This window comes from Marmota flaviventris, chromosome 9, assembly GCF_047511675.1.
Source record: "Marmota flaviventris isolate mMarFla1 chromosome 9, mMarFla1.hap1, whole genome shotgun sequence".
NCBI classification, from domain to species: Eukaryota; Metazoa; Chordata; class Mammalia; order Rodentia; family Sciuridae; genus Marmota; species Marmota flaviventris.
Genome location: NC_092506.1, coordinates 6,995,845 through 7,010,418, shown reverse-complemented (window position 1 = coordinate 7,010,418; position 14,574 = coordinate 6,995,845). Strand labels below are relative to the sequence as shown.

General features: G+C 56.2%; 1 protein-coding gene across 1 annotated transcript; it reads left to right on the top strand.

The window, feature by feature from the left end:
* Positions 1–1,766: 1,766 nt before the first annotated feature.
* On the top strand, positions 1,767–11,400 carry Ovol1 (ovo like transcriptional repressor 1). The gene is made up of 4 exons (XM_027944734.2): positions 1,767–1,866; positions 8,828–9,045; positions 10,631–10,820; positions 11,105–11,400. The coding sequence occupies exons 1-4, from the start codon at positions 1,767–1,769 to the stop codon at positions 11,398–11,400; spliced, it is 804 nt and encodes a 267-aa protein (XP_027800535.2).
* Positions 11,401–14,574: the final 3,174 nt, after the last annotated feature.

Sequence of the window (14,574 nt, the reverse complement as noted above, 5' to 3'; positions counted from 1 at the left end):
GCAAGAGCTCATGTCTTCCTCCCAGTAACCCTGGAGGGACACCTGAGGAAAGCCCCTTTGCCAAACTCAGACTCTGGGAGTCAGGTAGGAGGAGGCTTGGCTGCCTGCAAGGTCTCCCCTCACCTACATAGAGGACTGACTCTATAGGGTGGGGGGATGTAACTGGTCTCTGAAAAACAGCCTCTCACTCTTGAAAATATGTCACCTTCAACTAGATGCCTGAGAGCTTCAGCCACTTCTCTTCTGACTCCTGTATTGCTCATTTCCCTACAACCTTTTCCAGCAAAAGCTTAATACTATGTGAGAAAGGTGTAGGTGCTGTAGGGACTCTAAAACGTTAGGAGGGGCTCCTATCCCTGCACTTAGTGGGTCAGCTAGTAAAAGAAACCCAGTCACAGAGGCCACCAAGCACTCCTGGGCAGGGTGGTGGATGTGGGGTATCCCTCCAATTGAGCCTAGCGATCAGTAGAATGTGGCCAGTGGAGTAGGGTGGAGGCAGAGGTCCCAGGTTGAATCTTTGCCCCTCGTGGACGGTGACTGCAGAAAGAAAAGGCTGGGCCTGAGCACGTCTGGGTTCCTCGCCCTCAGCTCTCCTCCAGCCTCATGGAACCTGACATCCCATCTTTGAGACAGGAGACAGGAGAGTTGGACGATGTTGTAAGTCCAGTGACCAAGGTGCTGGGGTTTTGTATCATGTCGGTGGTACAGCGCAGTCTAAATGCTTACTCCCAAGCCTTCTCCGGGCAGAAGGGGCAGAAGACTCTAGCTGGGGTCCTGGGGACCCAATGGGCGCTGGCTGTACATTCGCATGTGCGTCCCGCCTCCCCGCTCCTGCGGCCCGGCGTGCCTTTCCGCACGAAGCCTGCACCCAGCAAATACCTCTGGATTGAACCACGAATTGCTCAGTCGGGCCTTTGGGATCCCGGGCCGCTTGGGCGCAGGCCCGGTTCAACAAGTGAGGGCCGGACCGCGGGTTCCAACCCGGCGGCTTCGCGCCTCCCTAGGCGCCTGGGGCGCGTCAGGCTGGGCCGGGCCCAGTTAGGCGAGTTTCATTTCATCACCCGCTGGGCGTGCGAGCGCCGGTGCAAATAACGTTGCCCTCCCCTCCCTCCTCTTCCCAACTCCCTCCGAAACTCCCGTTTGCAAACGCTAGCACGCCCGGCTGGCAGGTCCGGGGCGGTGGCCGGGTCGGCTGGGCAGCTGGAGCTGCAGGGGACTGGGTGCCGGCGCCCGCCCCCGCCCGTCCGCCCCGCCCGGGCCGCGAGGCCACCTCACCGGCAGCGGAATGGAAACCGGTTCGACAGGTAACAAATAGGTGGGTTGTCACCGTTATTTCCCAACGCATGCGCCATCGCTCCCCAGGCTACTCCAAGCTAATTAGATCAGATCACCCCCCTCCCCGCCCAGCCACCAACACACACCGCCGCGAGCCAATAAAGCGTGAACCTGTCGGTCCGGCTCGCACTTTAAGACTTCCCGAGCGGCCGAGGGGACGCCAGTCGAGTCAGGAGACGCCTACCTGCCGTTTCCCCGTCGCCCAGTGCACTTGGCTGCAAGGGCTCTGCTACCGAGGGGACCGCGACACTCCGCGAAGTTGGAACCGGCGCGCGCCGTCCCAGCACTGTCTTCCCTCGGAACGTGGGGGCGCCTCGACGATTCCTCCCCTCAACTGTCCGCTTCCTGCGCCTCCGAGCCGGCCCGGGAAAGGTGGGACGACCCGGTTCTAGTTGCGGAAACGGACCGCGCCGGGCCAGGAGCGTTCGAAAATGCCCCGCGCGTTCCTGGTGAAGAAGCCGTGCGTCTCCACGTGCAAGAGGAACTGGAGCGAGCTGCCAGATGAGGAGCGCGGCGAGATCTACGTGCCAGGTGAGGCGCCTGCAGCCCTCGGCGCCCGCGGCGGCGGGAAGGCGGGGCGCGGAGATGAGCGGCTCCGCGCCCGCCGCTGAACACCAGGATGCAGGTTGCCGCGGCCGCGGCTCCGTTAGCCCGCGGCTGGCTGACCCCGGGCGCGGGGAGGAGAGGGCTCGCGAGCGGAAGCAGCGTCGGGTGGGGGCGGGGGCCATCTCCCTCTACCGGCCCGAGCCACGGCGTAGGGGAGGCAGCGGGGTGTGTCACCGCTCTGGCGACCCTCGGCTCTCGAGTCGTAAATCCAGAAAGCGGAGACTTTGATGAAGCGCGAGGAGGGCGCTGGAGCGATGCCACTTTAGGGGGCAGGGAACGAGATGGAGTTTCAGCTGAGGCTTTGCCACTTAGATTCTGAGCCTTAGCCGCTTCCATAGGTCTTTCTCCCTCCGCCACAAATCTTGTGCCAGGTGGGGACGCGGGCGAGTATCCCCAAGTTGCCCTGCGGCTCTAGCCCCGCGGTCCGCACAGTGCGCAAGCGGGATAAGAAGGCACCCGGTTGCACCCAGCCTGCCCTTGAGACAAAGATGGGATCGGTTCTCACCTTTGTTAGAAACGCGATCCTTCAACCTTGCAAAGGATACATGGAGCGGAAAGTAGTTTTAAGGAGCTCCCCCCGCCCCAGCCAAAGACAAGCCCGGGGAAGCTGGTGCACCCAGTTTATTTTGAGAAGACGCCTTGACAAGAGTCCGCGTCCACTTTGAATGAGTAACCCCAGTTGTCTTCCTTTGAGGCATCTTCCTAGGGTCCCTGAGGACGCTTTTGCTCCTTCTGTCCTCCCCCTTCCCCCAACAAAATCTTTGGTCAGGAAGCCTTGGCAACTCCCCTTTTCCGACCGTGGGGGTGGGGTGGGGGCTGCAGTCAATACCTTGCCCAGTGCCTCCAAGGAAGGAGAGGTGGTAATTAACCAACCGACTTTGACCCTTGATCTGCAGATTCCCTGGCACCGCCTGGGCCTTAAGGAAAGTCAGGAAATCATCAGATGAGGGGCCAATGAGGGCTCTTGCTTCAGTCTCCCTCTTTTATTAAACTCTTGGGGGTAGGGTTTTTGTGGCCTGAGCTGCCAGGATCCTATGACCTGAAGCCAGGGTGGGATGTGTCACAGTTTAAGCTTATCTCATGGGGGCTGGGCCATCCTCTGTAGCCTCTTTAAACATTGGAATGATCCCAGTGGGGAAACTGAGGCAAAAAAGGAAATGAGTGTCTCCCTATCTAGGTGGGAGTGGGCCAGGACTGTAGTTTTTAGCTGGCTGTGTTCCCTCACCAGCTGGCCAGTGCTCCACCTCCGGAAGGACCAGGGAGAGGCCAGCCCTTCCTTGCTCCTACCTCCTCCCCAACCTGTGTTTGACTTGCTGCTTAGCTGCTCCATGGGATCTGATAAACTGAACTTGGACTGTGTTAAAGGTGAGCTGAGACTTGGGCCCGGCTCAGAGTGCTGTTAATTTTAGTTTTATTTCACATCCCATTTAGTAACAGATCACATATTGACTTTTACAAAGGACAAAGAAATTCCGCTTGTTCAAATCATTGACTTCCTTGGGTCCTAACAATTTTCCCCATAAGAGTTTTGGTGGCCAAAGTGGGAATGGTAGAAGAGACCTGGGCCCCGGGATTGTCCCATCAGGGGCAGGGGACGACTCCTAGGTGGACAGTTCATCTGCCACTACCATCCAGGTGGAGGAGTGTACAGATGCTCACTCTGCAAGAAGGTCCTGGAATGGAGGGCAGGCTGACCTCGAGGGCGATGGTAAAACTTGCCCCCGTGGCTCTGGCAGTGGATGAGAGTTCTGTGGGCCAAGTAAAGGGCATAGGTTTTACCTCTAAAGGCCACGTGACCCACTGGAGAATTTTCCCACAATTTTTGGAAATGAGAAAGGGAATGTCCTTGGGCCACACTTGGACGCTTCAGATGGCTGGAGGGGGCAGTGTTGTGGTGGCCTGTCCTCTGGCTGGGCCATTCCATCACCAACCGACCATGACCCCAGGAGTTGACTGGGCACGTTTCCGTCACCCCCACCTCACAGACTCTCAGCACGTTGTGACCAGCTAAGCACTGACCCCTTTCCCAGGGAGGGCAGGGGAACATGCCGGTGTCTGAATTTTGACCTTCCTGCCGGGGCCCTTGAGACACTCAGAGCATCAGAAGCTCCCTGGAATGAGTGGCTAAAAATACTGGGCCCAGTCCCAGTCTCATAAGTACCTCAGCCTTCCTCCCCCAGGCAGAATTCTACAGGTTCCTCTCCCAGGGCAGAATCTTTCCCTGAGCCCCCATCATCCTCCCAAAGCTAAGGGGAAGCCCTGGTCAGCTGGGTCTGGAATGCAGGCAAGGGAGAAGAGAGCCCCATCTGCTCTGGGATCAGGGGGAGGTTAGTGGACAGGATGCTCCCTCTGGGGGGCCTTGACCCCTTATCTTCCCTCACCTCCCCGGGTGTGGGCTTCTGTCCTCAGTTGTGTCAGTGTTGACTGTGGAGTAACAGGAGGATGCTGGTTTCTGGAGGATGAACCAGGTACTTGTACCTGTTACTTCCACTTGGAGGGATGATGCGTCCCTCCAAGCCTGGCCCCTGCTGAGTGAAGTCTAGATGCCAAGAAGGCACCTGGGGAAAGACCCATCCTGGAAGCTGGAACTCCAGGAGCATCCCTGGGGCCTCTTCCAGAACCCCAGACTCCCACCCCTGGGCCTCCCCTCTGGCTGCCAGCGGCCGCTGTTCTGCTGGTTCTGCAGCAGGGCACAAGCCCAAGAGGCCAGTGGGGCTGAGCTGCAGGAGCCCGGGGTTTCCTTTAGATAATGCAGCTGGGCCTCGCCCTGCTGTTAGGCAGTGTGGGACTTGACCATTCTTTTTCCAGGCTGAGTCAGAAAGGCAGAGAAAATCAGCTTTGGACCCCAGAATAGGGGTGGGAGCGGTGGGAGAAGCTAGGTTTCCAATGAGTGTTCTAGTGACTTCTGGAAGTGCTGGGCAGTGGAGTGGGTTTGCTGTGTCCTCTTGGGAAAGAGGCTGGGAGGAGACAGCCAGTTAGTGCATGGGACAGAAGAGCAGCTTGTGCCCTAACTGGTAGGACTCCTACAAATCCCATGGGGCACTGTCACCGAAGCTGCTAAGCTGTTTGTCCCAAGCTTGGGTGTCCTGTGGCAGAAGCTGCCAGACTGTCCCAGAAAGAGAGCAGGTGAGAGCAAGTGTCCTGGGTGCACAGAGGATGAGGACTGAAGCCTGGCCATCACTGGTGTCGGGTTCCTTTTTACCATTGTTCATCCCCTGGCATCCTATAGGGCCCCACAGGCCTGTGCTGGGCAGGAGGATGAAGGATGCCACAGGAAGTGCACTTCCTGGCTGGCCAAGCCATACACACTGGTGTGAGGACTGAGGACACAGTTCTGACTTCACCATGGACACTGAATGAAAAGCAATCAAGAAAGGGGGCAGATATCGCCCAACAGAGATGGCAGCAGAAGGCCGAGAGATAGGTCCATGTGTCCCCAGGCTGCTGCCCTGCTGGATGGCAGATACGGCTCCTTTCAGAGGATTGCCAGCTGACCTGCAGGACTGGGCACAGGGGAACCCAGCCCTTGTTGATAAGGGTACAAGGCTACCTGAAACCAGCCTGGGCTGTGCACACACCCAGAAGAGAGTTGACCCCACCAGCACCTGCGTGGTCAGCACCCAGGAGGTGGGGCACCCTCACATCTGCCTCACTTGCTCTCCCCATTCTCTCCCCAGAGAGCCAGGGATCAGGCCTCCTGCCCAGTCTAAGGCCTTTGATGGGGCAGGACCTAGCATCCTAGCCACTATTTGGGCCAGTGACTTTCAACCCAAGAAAGGGGGAACTTTTTTTTTTTTTTTAATACAGGGGATTAAACCCAGGGTCACTTAACCACTGTGCCACATCCCCAGCCTTTTAATTTTTTTTTTTTTTTTTTTTTTTTGAGACAGAATCTCACTAAGTTGTTTAGGGCCTCACTAAATTGCTAGGGCTGGCTTTGACTTTGCGATCCTCCTGCCTCAGCCTCCTGAGTCTCTGAGATTACAGGCGTGTGCCATGATGCTCGGTTTTAAGAGGGGGGACTTTTGGAGGATAAGGCAGAATGTGACCCTTGTATAGGCAGCTACCCTGGACCTAAGTCCCTTTTTGTCCATCCCATCGCTCTGGACTGGTCTGGAGGCACGTTGGGCCAATAGGAGGCAAAGCATGAGCTCCTGAGGGAGGAGGGGAGGTAGGCTAGTTTGGCCTTACCACACTCCACAGCTGTGGGTGGGCAGTGAGTGGCCACAGCAGCCACCGCCTTGTTGGAAACATCTAATTAAGGGACAGAGAGCAGCACCAGCAGGGCCTGACCAGTTCTGCTTCCTGCCTCCTATCACAGTAACACTCAGACGTGTGGCATGCTAATGTGCACTCCTGTGTATGCAGCCCAGCAGGGACACACGGGGGTGGCAGGGAGACAGGTTTGGCAGGGTGGGCGGGATGAGGCAATATCCCCACCCTAGCAGCCTTACCTGCCCCTCTCTCAGGGTAGAGGTGGCACAGAGAGCCAACCCAGGGAGGCTTCACCCTGTCCATGCTCAGCACCAGCTATGTCAGGTGTGTGTGGAAGGGCAGAAGCAGACAAAGGACACGGGATTGCCTCCCTACAGGTTGGTCCCAAGGACCCCAACCATGAGCCTCCCCTCTAGTGAAGCCAGAGAATAAAGTGTGGCAGCAGCTTCTTCTTCTTCTTCTTCCTCCTCCTCTTCTTCTTCTTCTTCTTCTTCTTCTTCTTCTTCTTCTTCTTCCTTCTTCCTTCTTCCTTCTTCTTCTTCCTTCTTCTTCTTCATGTGTTAAATTTCTTAGTTGTAGTTGGACACAATATCTTTATTTTATTTATTTATTTTTATGTGGTGCTGAGGATTGAACCCAGGGCTTTGCACATGCTAGGTGAGTGCTCTACCGCTGAGCCACAACCCCAGCCCCCGTTTTCTACTTCTTTTCTTTTTTGGGGTGGGGGATTGAACCTAGGGTTGCGCTGTCTCTGAGCTGCATCCCCAGTCCTTTTCATTTTTTATTTTAAGGCAGGGTCTTACTAAGTTGCCCAGGCTGGCCTCGAACTTGTGATCCTCCTGCCTCAGCCTCCTAAATCTCTGGGATTATAGGTGTGTGCCCCCAGGCCAGGCTAAAACTTTTTTGGGGGTGGGGGGGTTCTGGGAATCAGACTCAGGGCCGGCTCATGCTAGGCAAGCACTCTACAGTTCATTCTGAGTTCAAACTAACTCATCTCACCTGCTGCCCCTCCTCTCTCCTTTGCTCCAAGGCAGACAGAGCTGGGTTCTGGCTTTGGGTTTTCAGGCTCCTCATTCACAACATCCCAAACTGACAGACCCAGGAGAGTAGAGATCCCTGTTTTGTCCACCTGGGTTGAGAAATGGAAATGGCCGTTCAGTTTTGAACACTTGGCCAAGGTCATCAGTGGCCGGTAAGCTGGCACCAGTAGCTGCTAATGCTGTGCCCCAGGTCACCCAGCCTGGTCCCCTGTGCACAGACATAGGAGGGCAGACAGGCCACTGACAGCTGGACCCCCAGAGCTCGGGCCTGACACCAGCCTGTGTGGCTCAGAGAGAGGTGGGGCGCCAGCTCAGGGGCCACGCCAGGGCCTGGCGCTGGTGAATCAACCCCTGGAATGAGGTGGCTCATTAAAGTCCCCCGGACAGACGGACGCCAGCGCCCGTAGAACGGGTTCTGGGCGCGGGCAGGCACATTCTTCCCCCGTCAGAGCTTTGTTGTGTTTTGAGGGGGCGAGATCTGGGGCCTTTCCTGAAACTTCAGTGCCCTCATACTTACCCAGCCTCCATTATCCCGGTCCTCTTCCTTCTGCTACATCCCCATTTGTCCTGCAGAAGAGGTGAGGGCAGCGGCCCTGCCCTGGTCCTCACCACTGTCTTTCCAGCTTGGAGGGGTTGGGGCAGAGGACCTTGCTGGTGGGACTGAAATCCCATATGCACCTCTCTCTCATGCTCCCTCATCCTTTCTGTCCCAGGACTGTCCCTCTTGATTTGTCTTTCTGAAATTTATAGGTTTTAAGTTCAGACCTTAGGATGTACTGAGATTTTAATTGAAATATTAGACCATTTGCCCAGCTCTGCTGGCTTCGAGACTTGACTCCTCTGGGTCACTTCTCATCAGGACCAGGGCTGAGGGTCTGCAGCCAAGCCTCCCTGGCCCGTTTACTGTGATGTGTCTGCTGCAGGGAGTGGCTGCCAGGTATCGGTGCCACCACTGCCTGAGGGAGCCCAGCCTGGCTGCCACAGCAAGCGGTCCGCTGTGGGGGAGGGTTGCATAAGCGCCGGGCAGGCTGCCCGAGCATCCACCTGCTGCTCCCTGACCTCCTCCCTCTCCACCCACCTGGCCTGTTTGCCTGCAGAGCTGGGCTGGGCTGGAGTTGGGAGCCTGGAGCCCTGATGGGCTGTGACAGCAGGGACTAGCAGGCTAGAGGAGGAAGGGTCTAGAACCACCTAAAAACCCAAGACCAATGGCTAAATCTGCCTGGAGGAGAAGCCTGAAGGGTCCCAGACCATCACCCTCTGGGGCCAGGATGACTCTCAAGGAGTTGTCCTTGGCCAGGGCCTCCAGTGGTGCCCTTTGTCCCAGCAGGAGCACACACAAGCTTGGAATCCAGAGGGACTGGCCCAGGTGGGGCAGGCCGATAGGTCTGCAGCCATAATTGGCAGGGCAGTTTGGTCCTCCCAGTTCCGCTAAGACACAAATTACTCAGCGGGCAGTGGCGCTTGGCTGGCGTCACCTGTAATTACCTTAATGGGGCAGAAGGGAGGCGTAGCACGTGGTGGTTGGGAGAAGCCCCACTCTATACATGCCTGTGAGAGCTGGGACAGAGGCTCTAGCCACCTTCTTGCTGGAGAACCTTTCTGAAATCCTCACCCGGCTGTTCTCTCCACAGTCAGCCTGGGCTTCTGCCCACCACAGCCCTACCGGGAGCCAGAGCCATCAGTGGCCGAACCCCCTTCCTGCCCCCTGGCTGTGGACATGAGCCTTCGGGACTCCAGCTATAGTACGGCCCCAGGAGCCTGCGTGGTGGCCCAGCTGCCCTCTGAAGATGTGGGCCGCCTGACTGGCCCCCAAAGCAGAGATCAGGGCTTCCTACGCACCAAGATGAAGGTAACGACTGTCACATTGTCTCAGGGACCAGGGGCACATATGGAGACCTATGTCCAGCCCATGAGATGTGGCACCAATGAAATGTAGGCAGACTGACCTGGGCCCTGGGCCAAGGCTTCTGCAGAGAAGAATTTAACTGCAGCACAGATGGAAGAGACGTAAGTCTGAAGTGAGAACGGCCACTGACCGCATGGTTTGTGTGGCCACAAGAAGCAAGGAGAGCTGTAGGAAGAGCCCCCCAAGGCAGAGAGGCAGGAGTCTGGCCTGGCTGCATCTCCTGTCTGGGTCGCATTGAGCATGAGGTCTGAGTGGCCTAGCAATTAACTATTCCCTGAAGCAGCAACCACCTTGCCCAGATCTGTGTCTCCAGCCTGATCAGTGTCTAAGGACATGACTAGAGCTGGGCCTGGGTGAGCAGCCCCGGTACCCTCCGCAGTACAGGCACGAGGCAGCGCAGGTGTCCCTGCCCCCAAGGACAGCACCAACAGCAGGCCCGGCCTGCCTGGGTCTGCACTCCGGAAGCTCCAGGGTGGGGCAGCATCTGCACACTGATCTAGGGAAGGGTACTCCTTTATTGATGTCCTGTGTCACCAAAGACTGGAACACCATATTGCAACTGGGGGGGAACATGGTGTTCTTTGTGCCCCTGCTGCTCTTCCCCTGACTCTTGGACCCCTGTGGGTGGGGAGAGTAGAGGAGTTGGAGGACTGCATCCTGACATTTCCCAGGTGCCAAATAGGAAGTGTAGTGCGACAGAGGCCCAGGATCTCAGGAGGAGCAGCCAGAGACAGGCCACCCACAGAGCACAAGCACCCTCTAGATGGTAACAGAGGTGAGAGTACAGACTCCATCATCCTGGCTGTTCAGCCACTCCTGTGCTGATCTCACCTGGGGAGCTGCTGTAGCCACTCTGAGCAGCATACTTTCCAAGGTGTTACAGGCACCCAGGTCTTGCTTCAAATGGACAAGGCAAGGGGGAAGCAGGGTAGAAGAGATGGAACAGGAGTGGCCCTGAGTGACAGGCACAGGCTTGTGATATTGTCTCCATACTTTTGTATAAATTTGAAATCTTCCATAATTAGAAAAACATCAGAAAGATTTACAGGCCAGAGGATGGATGGCACAGGGGTCTGACCCACACCATGCCACCTGGCTCAAGTGAACCAGGGAGCTCGCTGGCCTGGGCCAGATTCTAGTCTTGCTGCATGCTTCAGTCTGTAGGCTGTGATCGAGACCCTTTCCCTGGGTGGTCATCTACTCTGTCACAGAGGCAGAACAGGAATGAATTAATAGAGACATGCAGATTTAGCCTCCATGAAGAGTGAATTGTCTTTGGACGCACAGCTGTTTCTGGGTAGTTCAGTTGCCTGTCTCCAGTGGTTAAGGAGGGCCTCAAAAGGGAACTCAGGAACCAAGCAGGATGCTGGACCCATGACGCAGAGGTTCCTTTGAGCCCCCAGACTTCCCATCTTTGAGCAGAGGGCCCAGGGCTGTGGCCTGTGGACATAGACACTGCTTTCCTCAGGGCTGGGGGTTGGCAGTCCCAAATTCTGGATGTTTGTCACAATGCTGTCCTTGCCCACAGGTTACCCTGGGGGACAGTCCTAGTGGAGACCTCTTTACCTGCCACATCTGCCAGAAGGCCTTCACCTACCAGCGTATGCTGAATCGCCATATGAAATGTCACAATGATGTTAAGAGGCACCTGTGCACATACTGTGGGAAGGGTTTCAACGATACCTTTGACCTCAAGAGACACGTCCGAACCCACACTGGTAAGCACAGGCCCAGGCCAGGAGGAAGCACCCCAGGACTGCCCGACCCAGGCCATGTGGGAAGATTCCATGGTGGGAGGGGCATCCTGCAGCTCAGGGTAGAAGTCCTCCTGAGATCAGGGATGTGGACTTGATTTGAGAGTCACTCAGGAAAAGTGGTGATGGACAGGCTTCATCCATCCCTCTGCCTGAGTCAGATGTCCTGACCTTTCTGTGTCTGGATGCTGCTGACAGGCTCCAAGGTCCCTTGTCAGGTCCCTGATGCTGGCCCCTGTCTTCCTTAGGAGTGAGACCCTACAAGTGCAGCCTGTGCGACAAGGCCTTCACCCAGCGCTGCTCCCTGGAGTCTCACCTCAAGAAGATCCATGGTGTGCAGCAGAAGTATGCGTATAAGGAGCGCCGGGCCAAGCTGTATGTGTGCGAGGAGTGTGGCTGCACGTCTGAGAGCCAGGAGGGCCACATCCTGCACCTGAAGGAGCACCACCCTGACAGCCCGCTGCTGCGCAAGACCTCCAAGAAGGTGGCTGTGGCCCTGCAGAACACTGTGACATCCCTACTGCAGGGTAGTCCCCACCTCTGAGCAGCTCAGGCTTGCTGCCCAGCCAGTCCGCCCTCCTGTGGCCTCTCCTCACAACCCTGACATCAGGACTGGAGTCTGTGTAGTCCCCCTCACTCAGGCTGATGCCGACCTCGACTCCTTTCCCTGTTTGTCTTATGGGCAGAGTTGATCTGCACCTGAAAGACACGCAGATGTCTGGGCAGGGGTGAGGCCCACGGATTAGCAGCTGCCACCTACAGAGACAGGCACCAGGACTTCCTTCACAGAGGAAATGCGGTGAGAGGGGATCCTGTTGCCCTGGGCCCTGAGTGCAGGACAGAGGCTGCAGGTCCCCTTGGACAGCAGAGTCAAGAACACTGGCGAGGAGCACCCTGCAAAGACCCACGTGGGCACTGGTGGAGGCTTGTGCGCCTGCAGGCCACGCATGCGTGCACAGCCATGTGCATGTGTGTGTGCAGCACTGCTCTGTGCGTGCTCAAATAGATGTGTCACTCGTGTGTGTACACAGGTGCACACAGGAGGCCTCTTCAGGTATCACCTCATTTTTAAAAAATCAAGGTGCCAGGGAGGTTTTATTTCCTTTTTTAAAAGATGACAAATGTACAGATATTAATATATATTTGGTGACCATGGCGACTGTTTTTAACAGAGGGATGGAGCTGGCTTTTCTCCTCCCTGTGTGGTTCTATTTATCCTGGACATTTCAAACTTCTCTGTGCCTTGGGTGTGGGGCTCCTGCCCAAACCACCCCTGTTCCCTGAGATCTCCACTGAAGACCTCCTCGGGCCCTCCGGAGGGTGCGCTGCTCCTCCTCTCCTTCCTCTTCTCTGGGCAACACCTCACTTCTGCTCCTCCCTGGGGCTCTGCCTCCCAGATCCTCTCCCGGCAGTCCCCAGGTTTCCTGAAGAGCCTGCTGGCACTGTTTGTTGGTGGTCCCAGGCTGACGACAGAGGTCAGCCAGGCAGGATGGAGAGTCTGTGACGGGGAGGCTGCTACTTGCAGTGCTTCCAGCACAGGAGGGCTGGAAAGCCAGCCCTTTTCCTGGGTGAGTCAGACACCCGAACACAGCAACCAACAGTTGGCACCAAAAAATAAAGACAACTGAAACTTCAAGAGGGAAGAGAGTGTGAGATGGCTAATAAATTCTCTTTGTAGCCTTTTTCCTGACTGTTTTCTAAATGGCAAAGCTGGGTTTTGAGTACCTGAGCTGGTTGGCTCCTCTGAGCAGTGGTCAGGCTCCCTCGGCGTAGTTGGGTTTCCTGCTGATAACAGCAAAGTGCAGTGAGTCAAAAGGGTGTTTTTCCAGTGGGTCAGAGAAGATGGGCAGAGGCCACAGCCAGCCCGCCTCCCTTGCCCTCCAGCAGATCCACCAGAAGGCCACCGAATGTAGCAGACTGGGCAGCCTGAGCAGCCCACGGAAGCCAAACCCATCAGAACCGCCATGGCCTCCCTGCCGGGAAGGTGCAGCGACTCTGTGGACCCCAGCTCTGCCCCACTCCAGGCTGAGCTGAAAGGAAAGAGCTTCTTGAATGGAGCTGGATATAGACTAACTCTGCAGACCAGTTTCATTTTACTGTTGTGTGTGTGGAAGCTGCTCTATTCTGAAAGTTCTAGAGTTTAGCTGGGAGCGGTTTGTGTTTACATCTCTGTCTCTCTGGGTTCATTACCAAGCTGAAGCCTCATGAGACTGTTTTTTTTTGTCTTATTTTATAACCTTCCCTTCGACTAGTAAAATCAGAAAAATAATGTTTTCTGTGTTCTGATTTTCTATCTTATGAGTCTTTTTTGCAGAGAAGTTCATCAAAACAATTGCTGCACTCTACCCAGACCCTGTCCCTTTATGGTTACCGTGGGCTGGAGGAAAGGCAAGACTCTGACCCAGCTAGATTAAGTGACTACCAAGGCCTCACCCTACCAGTGCTTCTGCCCCACCCAGCCTGCTCTGCTCTGAGGCTGTGGCAGCTGGGGCCCTCTTCCTGGGCTCCCTTCCTCTGCCCACCACCCCAGGATCCCAACCAAGAGCCTCCACCACCCAGAACCTGCAGCTTTCCACAGTGGCTCTGCCTCTGTCCTAGCTTCTTCTTAATACCCTGCCAGGATGGGAGCAAAGGAGGAGGAGCTGCAGTCACTTCCAGTCAGACACGAGGGAGGTCTGAACAATGCACACCCTAGGGATGGCTACACTCAAGTGCTGATCGGTGCCAGGCACACTCATGAAAGAAGTCAGGGAGGGGAGCTGGCCCAAGGCCTCAGGCCCATTAGCAGTGAGCTGGGCTAGAACAGACAGCCTGGCGATGTGTGCCTGAAGTGCTGTTCCTGCTGTGGATAGAGAACTGGGAGAAGAGAGTGGCCCCTCTCAGCACTCAAACTGGAGGGAACTTTGGAGATTACCTGGCTTGCCCATCACCCACCCAAGATCACTCTGGAAACTCTGGTCCCTGAGTCCTCGTTCAGGGTCATTCCATCACTCCCTGGACAGATGGATGGGGAGGAGAGTTACTAGGCTCTGGCCACTGGTGTATGTCCTGGGAGGCATTTGAAGGCTGGTGCCTGGACGTGTGAGGAGAAACCTCATTGTGAGAAGCCCAGACCCCATTTCACACACCCGAGTGGAGCAGAGCCCACTATGGGGGCGCAGGTGATTAACTGCTATACCAACTTCCTCAGCAGGGTTGGCCCAGATGGTCACATTTTGAAGGCTTTAAGGTTCTTAAGACTCTTCAGAGCAGGCCAGTGCAAGAGCCTGGGAGAGAGCGGGGATTAGTGCACACAAATGGTGTGACCGAACCACAAGGTCAGGCAACCCTGAAATGAATCTTTTGCATCTTGGAAGAGGGGGCACCACGTGGGGAAGATGGGAGGACCCGGCCAACAGAGGAGGACACAGGGTGTCAGGGGTGAACTGGAGGAAGGAGCGGGGCCCACCACCCATCCCACGCTGCAGTCAGTCAGTCTCACCACAGGGGTTTTGGGAGACCTGCCTGGGTGCCAATGAACACTAAGAATAAAACAGGCCTCAGGGGCACAGGGGAGCTGGGCAAGGCCTCATTAGGAGGGAAGCAGAGTCCTGCTGTCCTCAGAACAAAGCAGCAAGCATCGGGTAGGGAACTTTAGGGCTGCAAGTGCTCCTCATGGTTTATACTCCAGAGTTGAATATCTTCTCTAACAATTTTACAATGAGTATGTTATTTTTAC

Bases quoted from the DNA above. Each gene is read 5' to 3' on its own strand.
- Ovol1 (XM_027944734.2), top strand. From the start codon at position 1,767: ATGCCCCGCGCGTTCCTGGTGAAGAAGCCGTGCGTCTCCACGTGCAAG. The intron at 1,867-8,827 runs GTGAGGCGCCTG...TTCTCTCCACAG, and splicing joins CGGCGAGATCTACGTGCCAG to TCAGCCTGGGCTTCTGCCCA. The intron at 10,821-11,104 runs GTAAGCACAGGC...TGTCTTCCTTAG, and splicing joins ACACGTCCGAACCCACACTG to GAGTGAGACCCTACAAGTGC.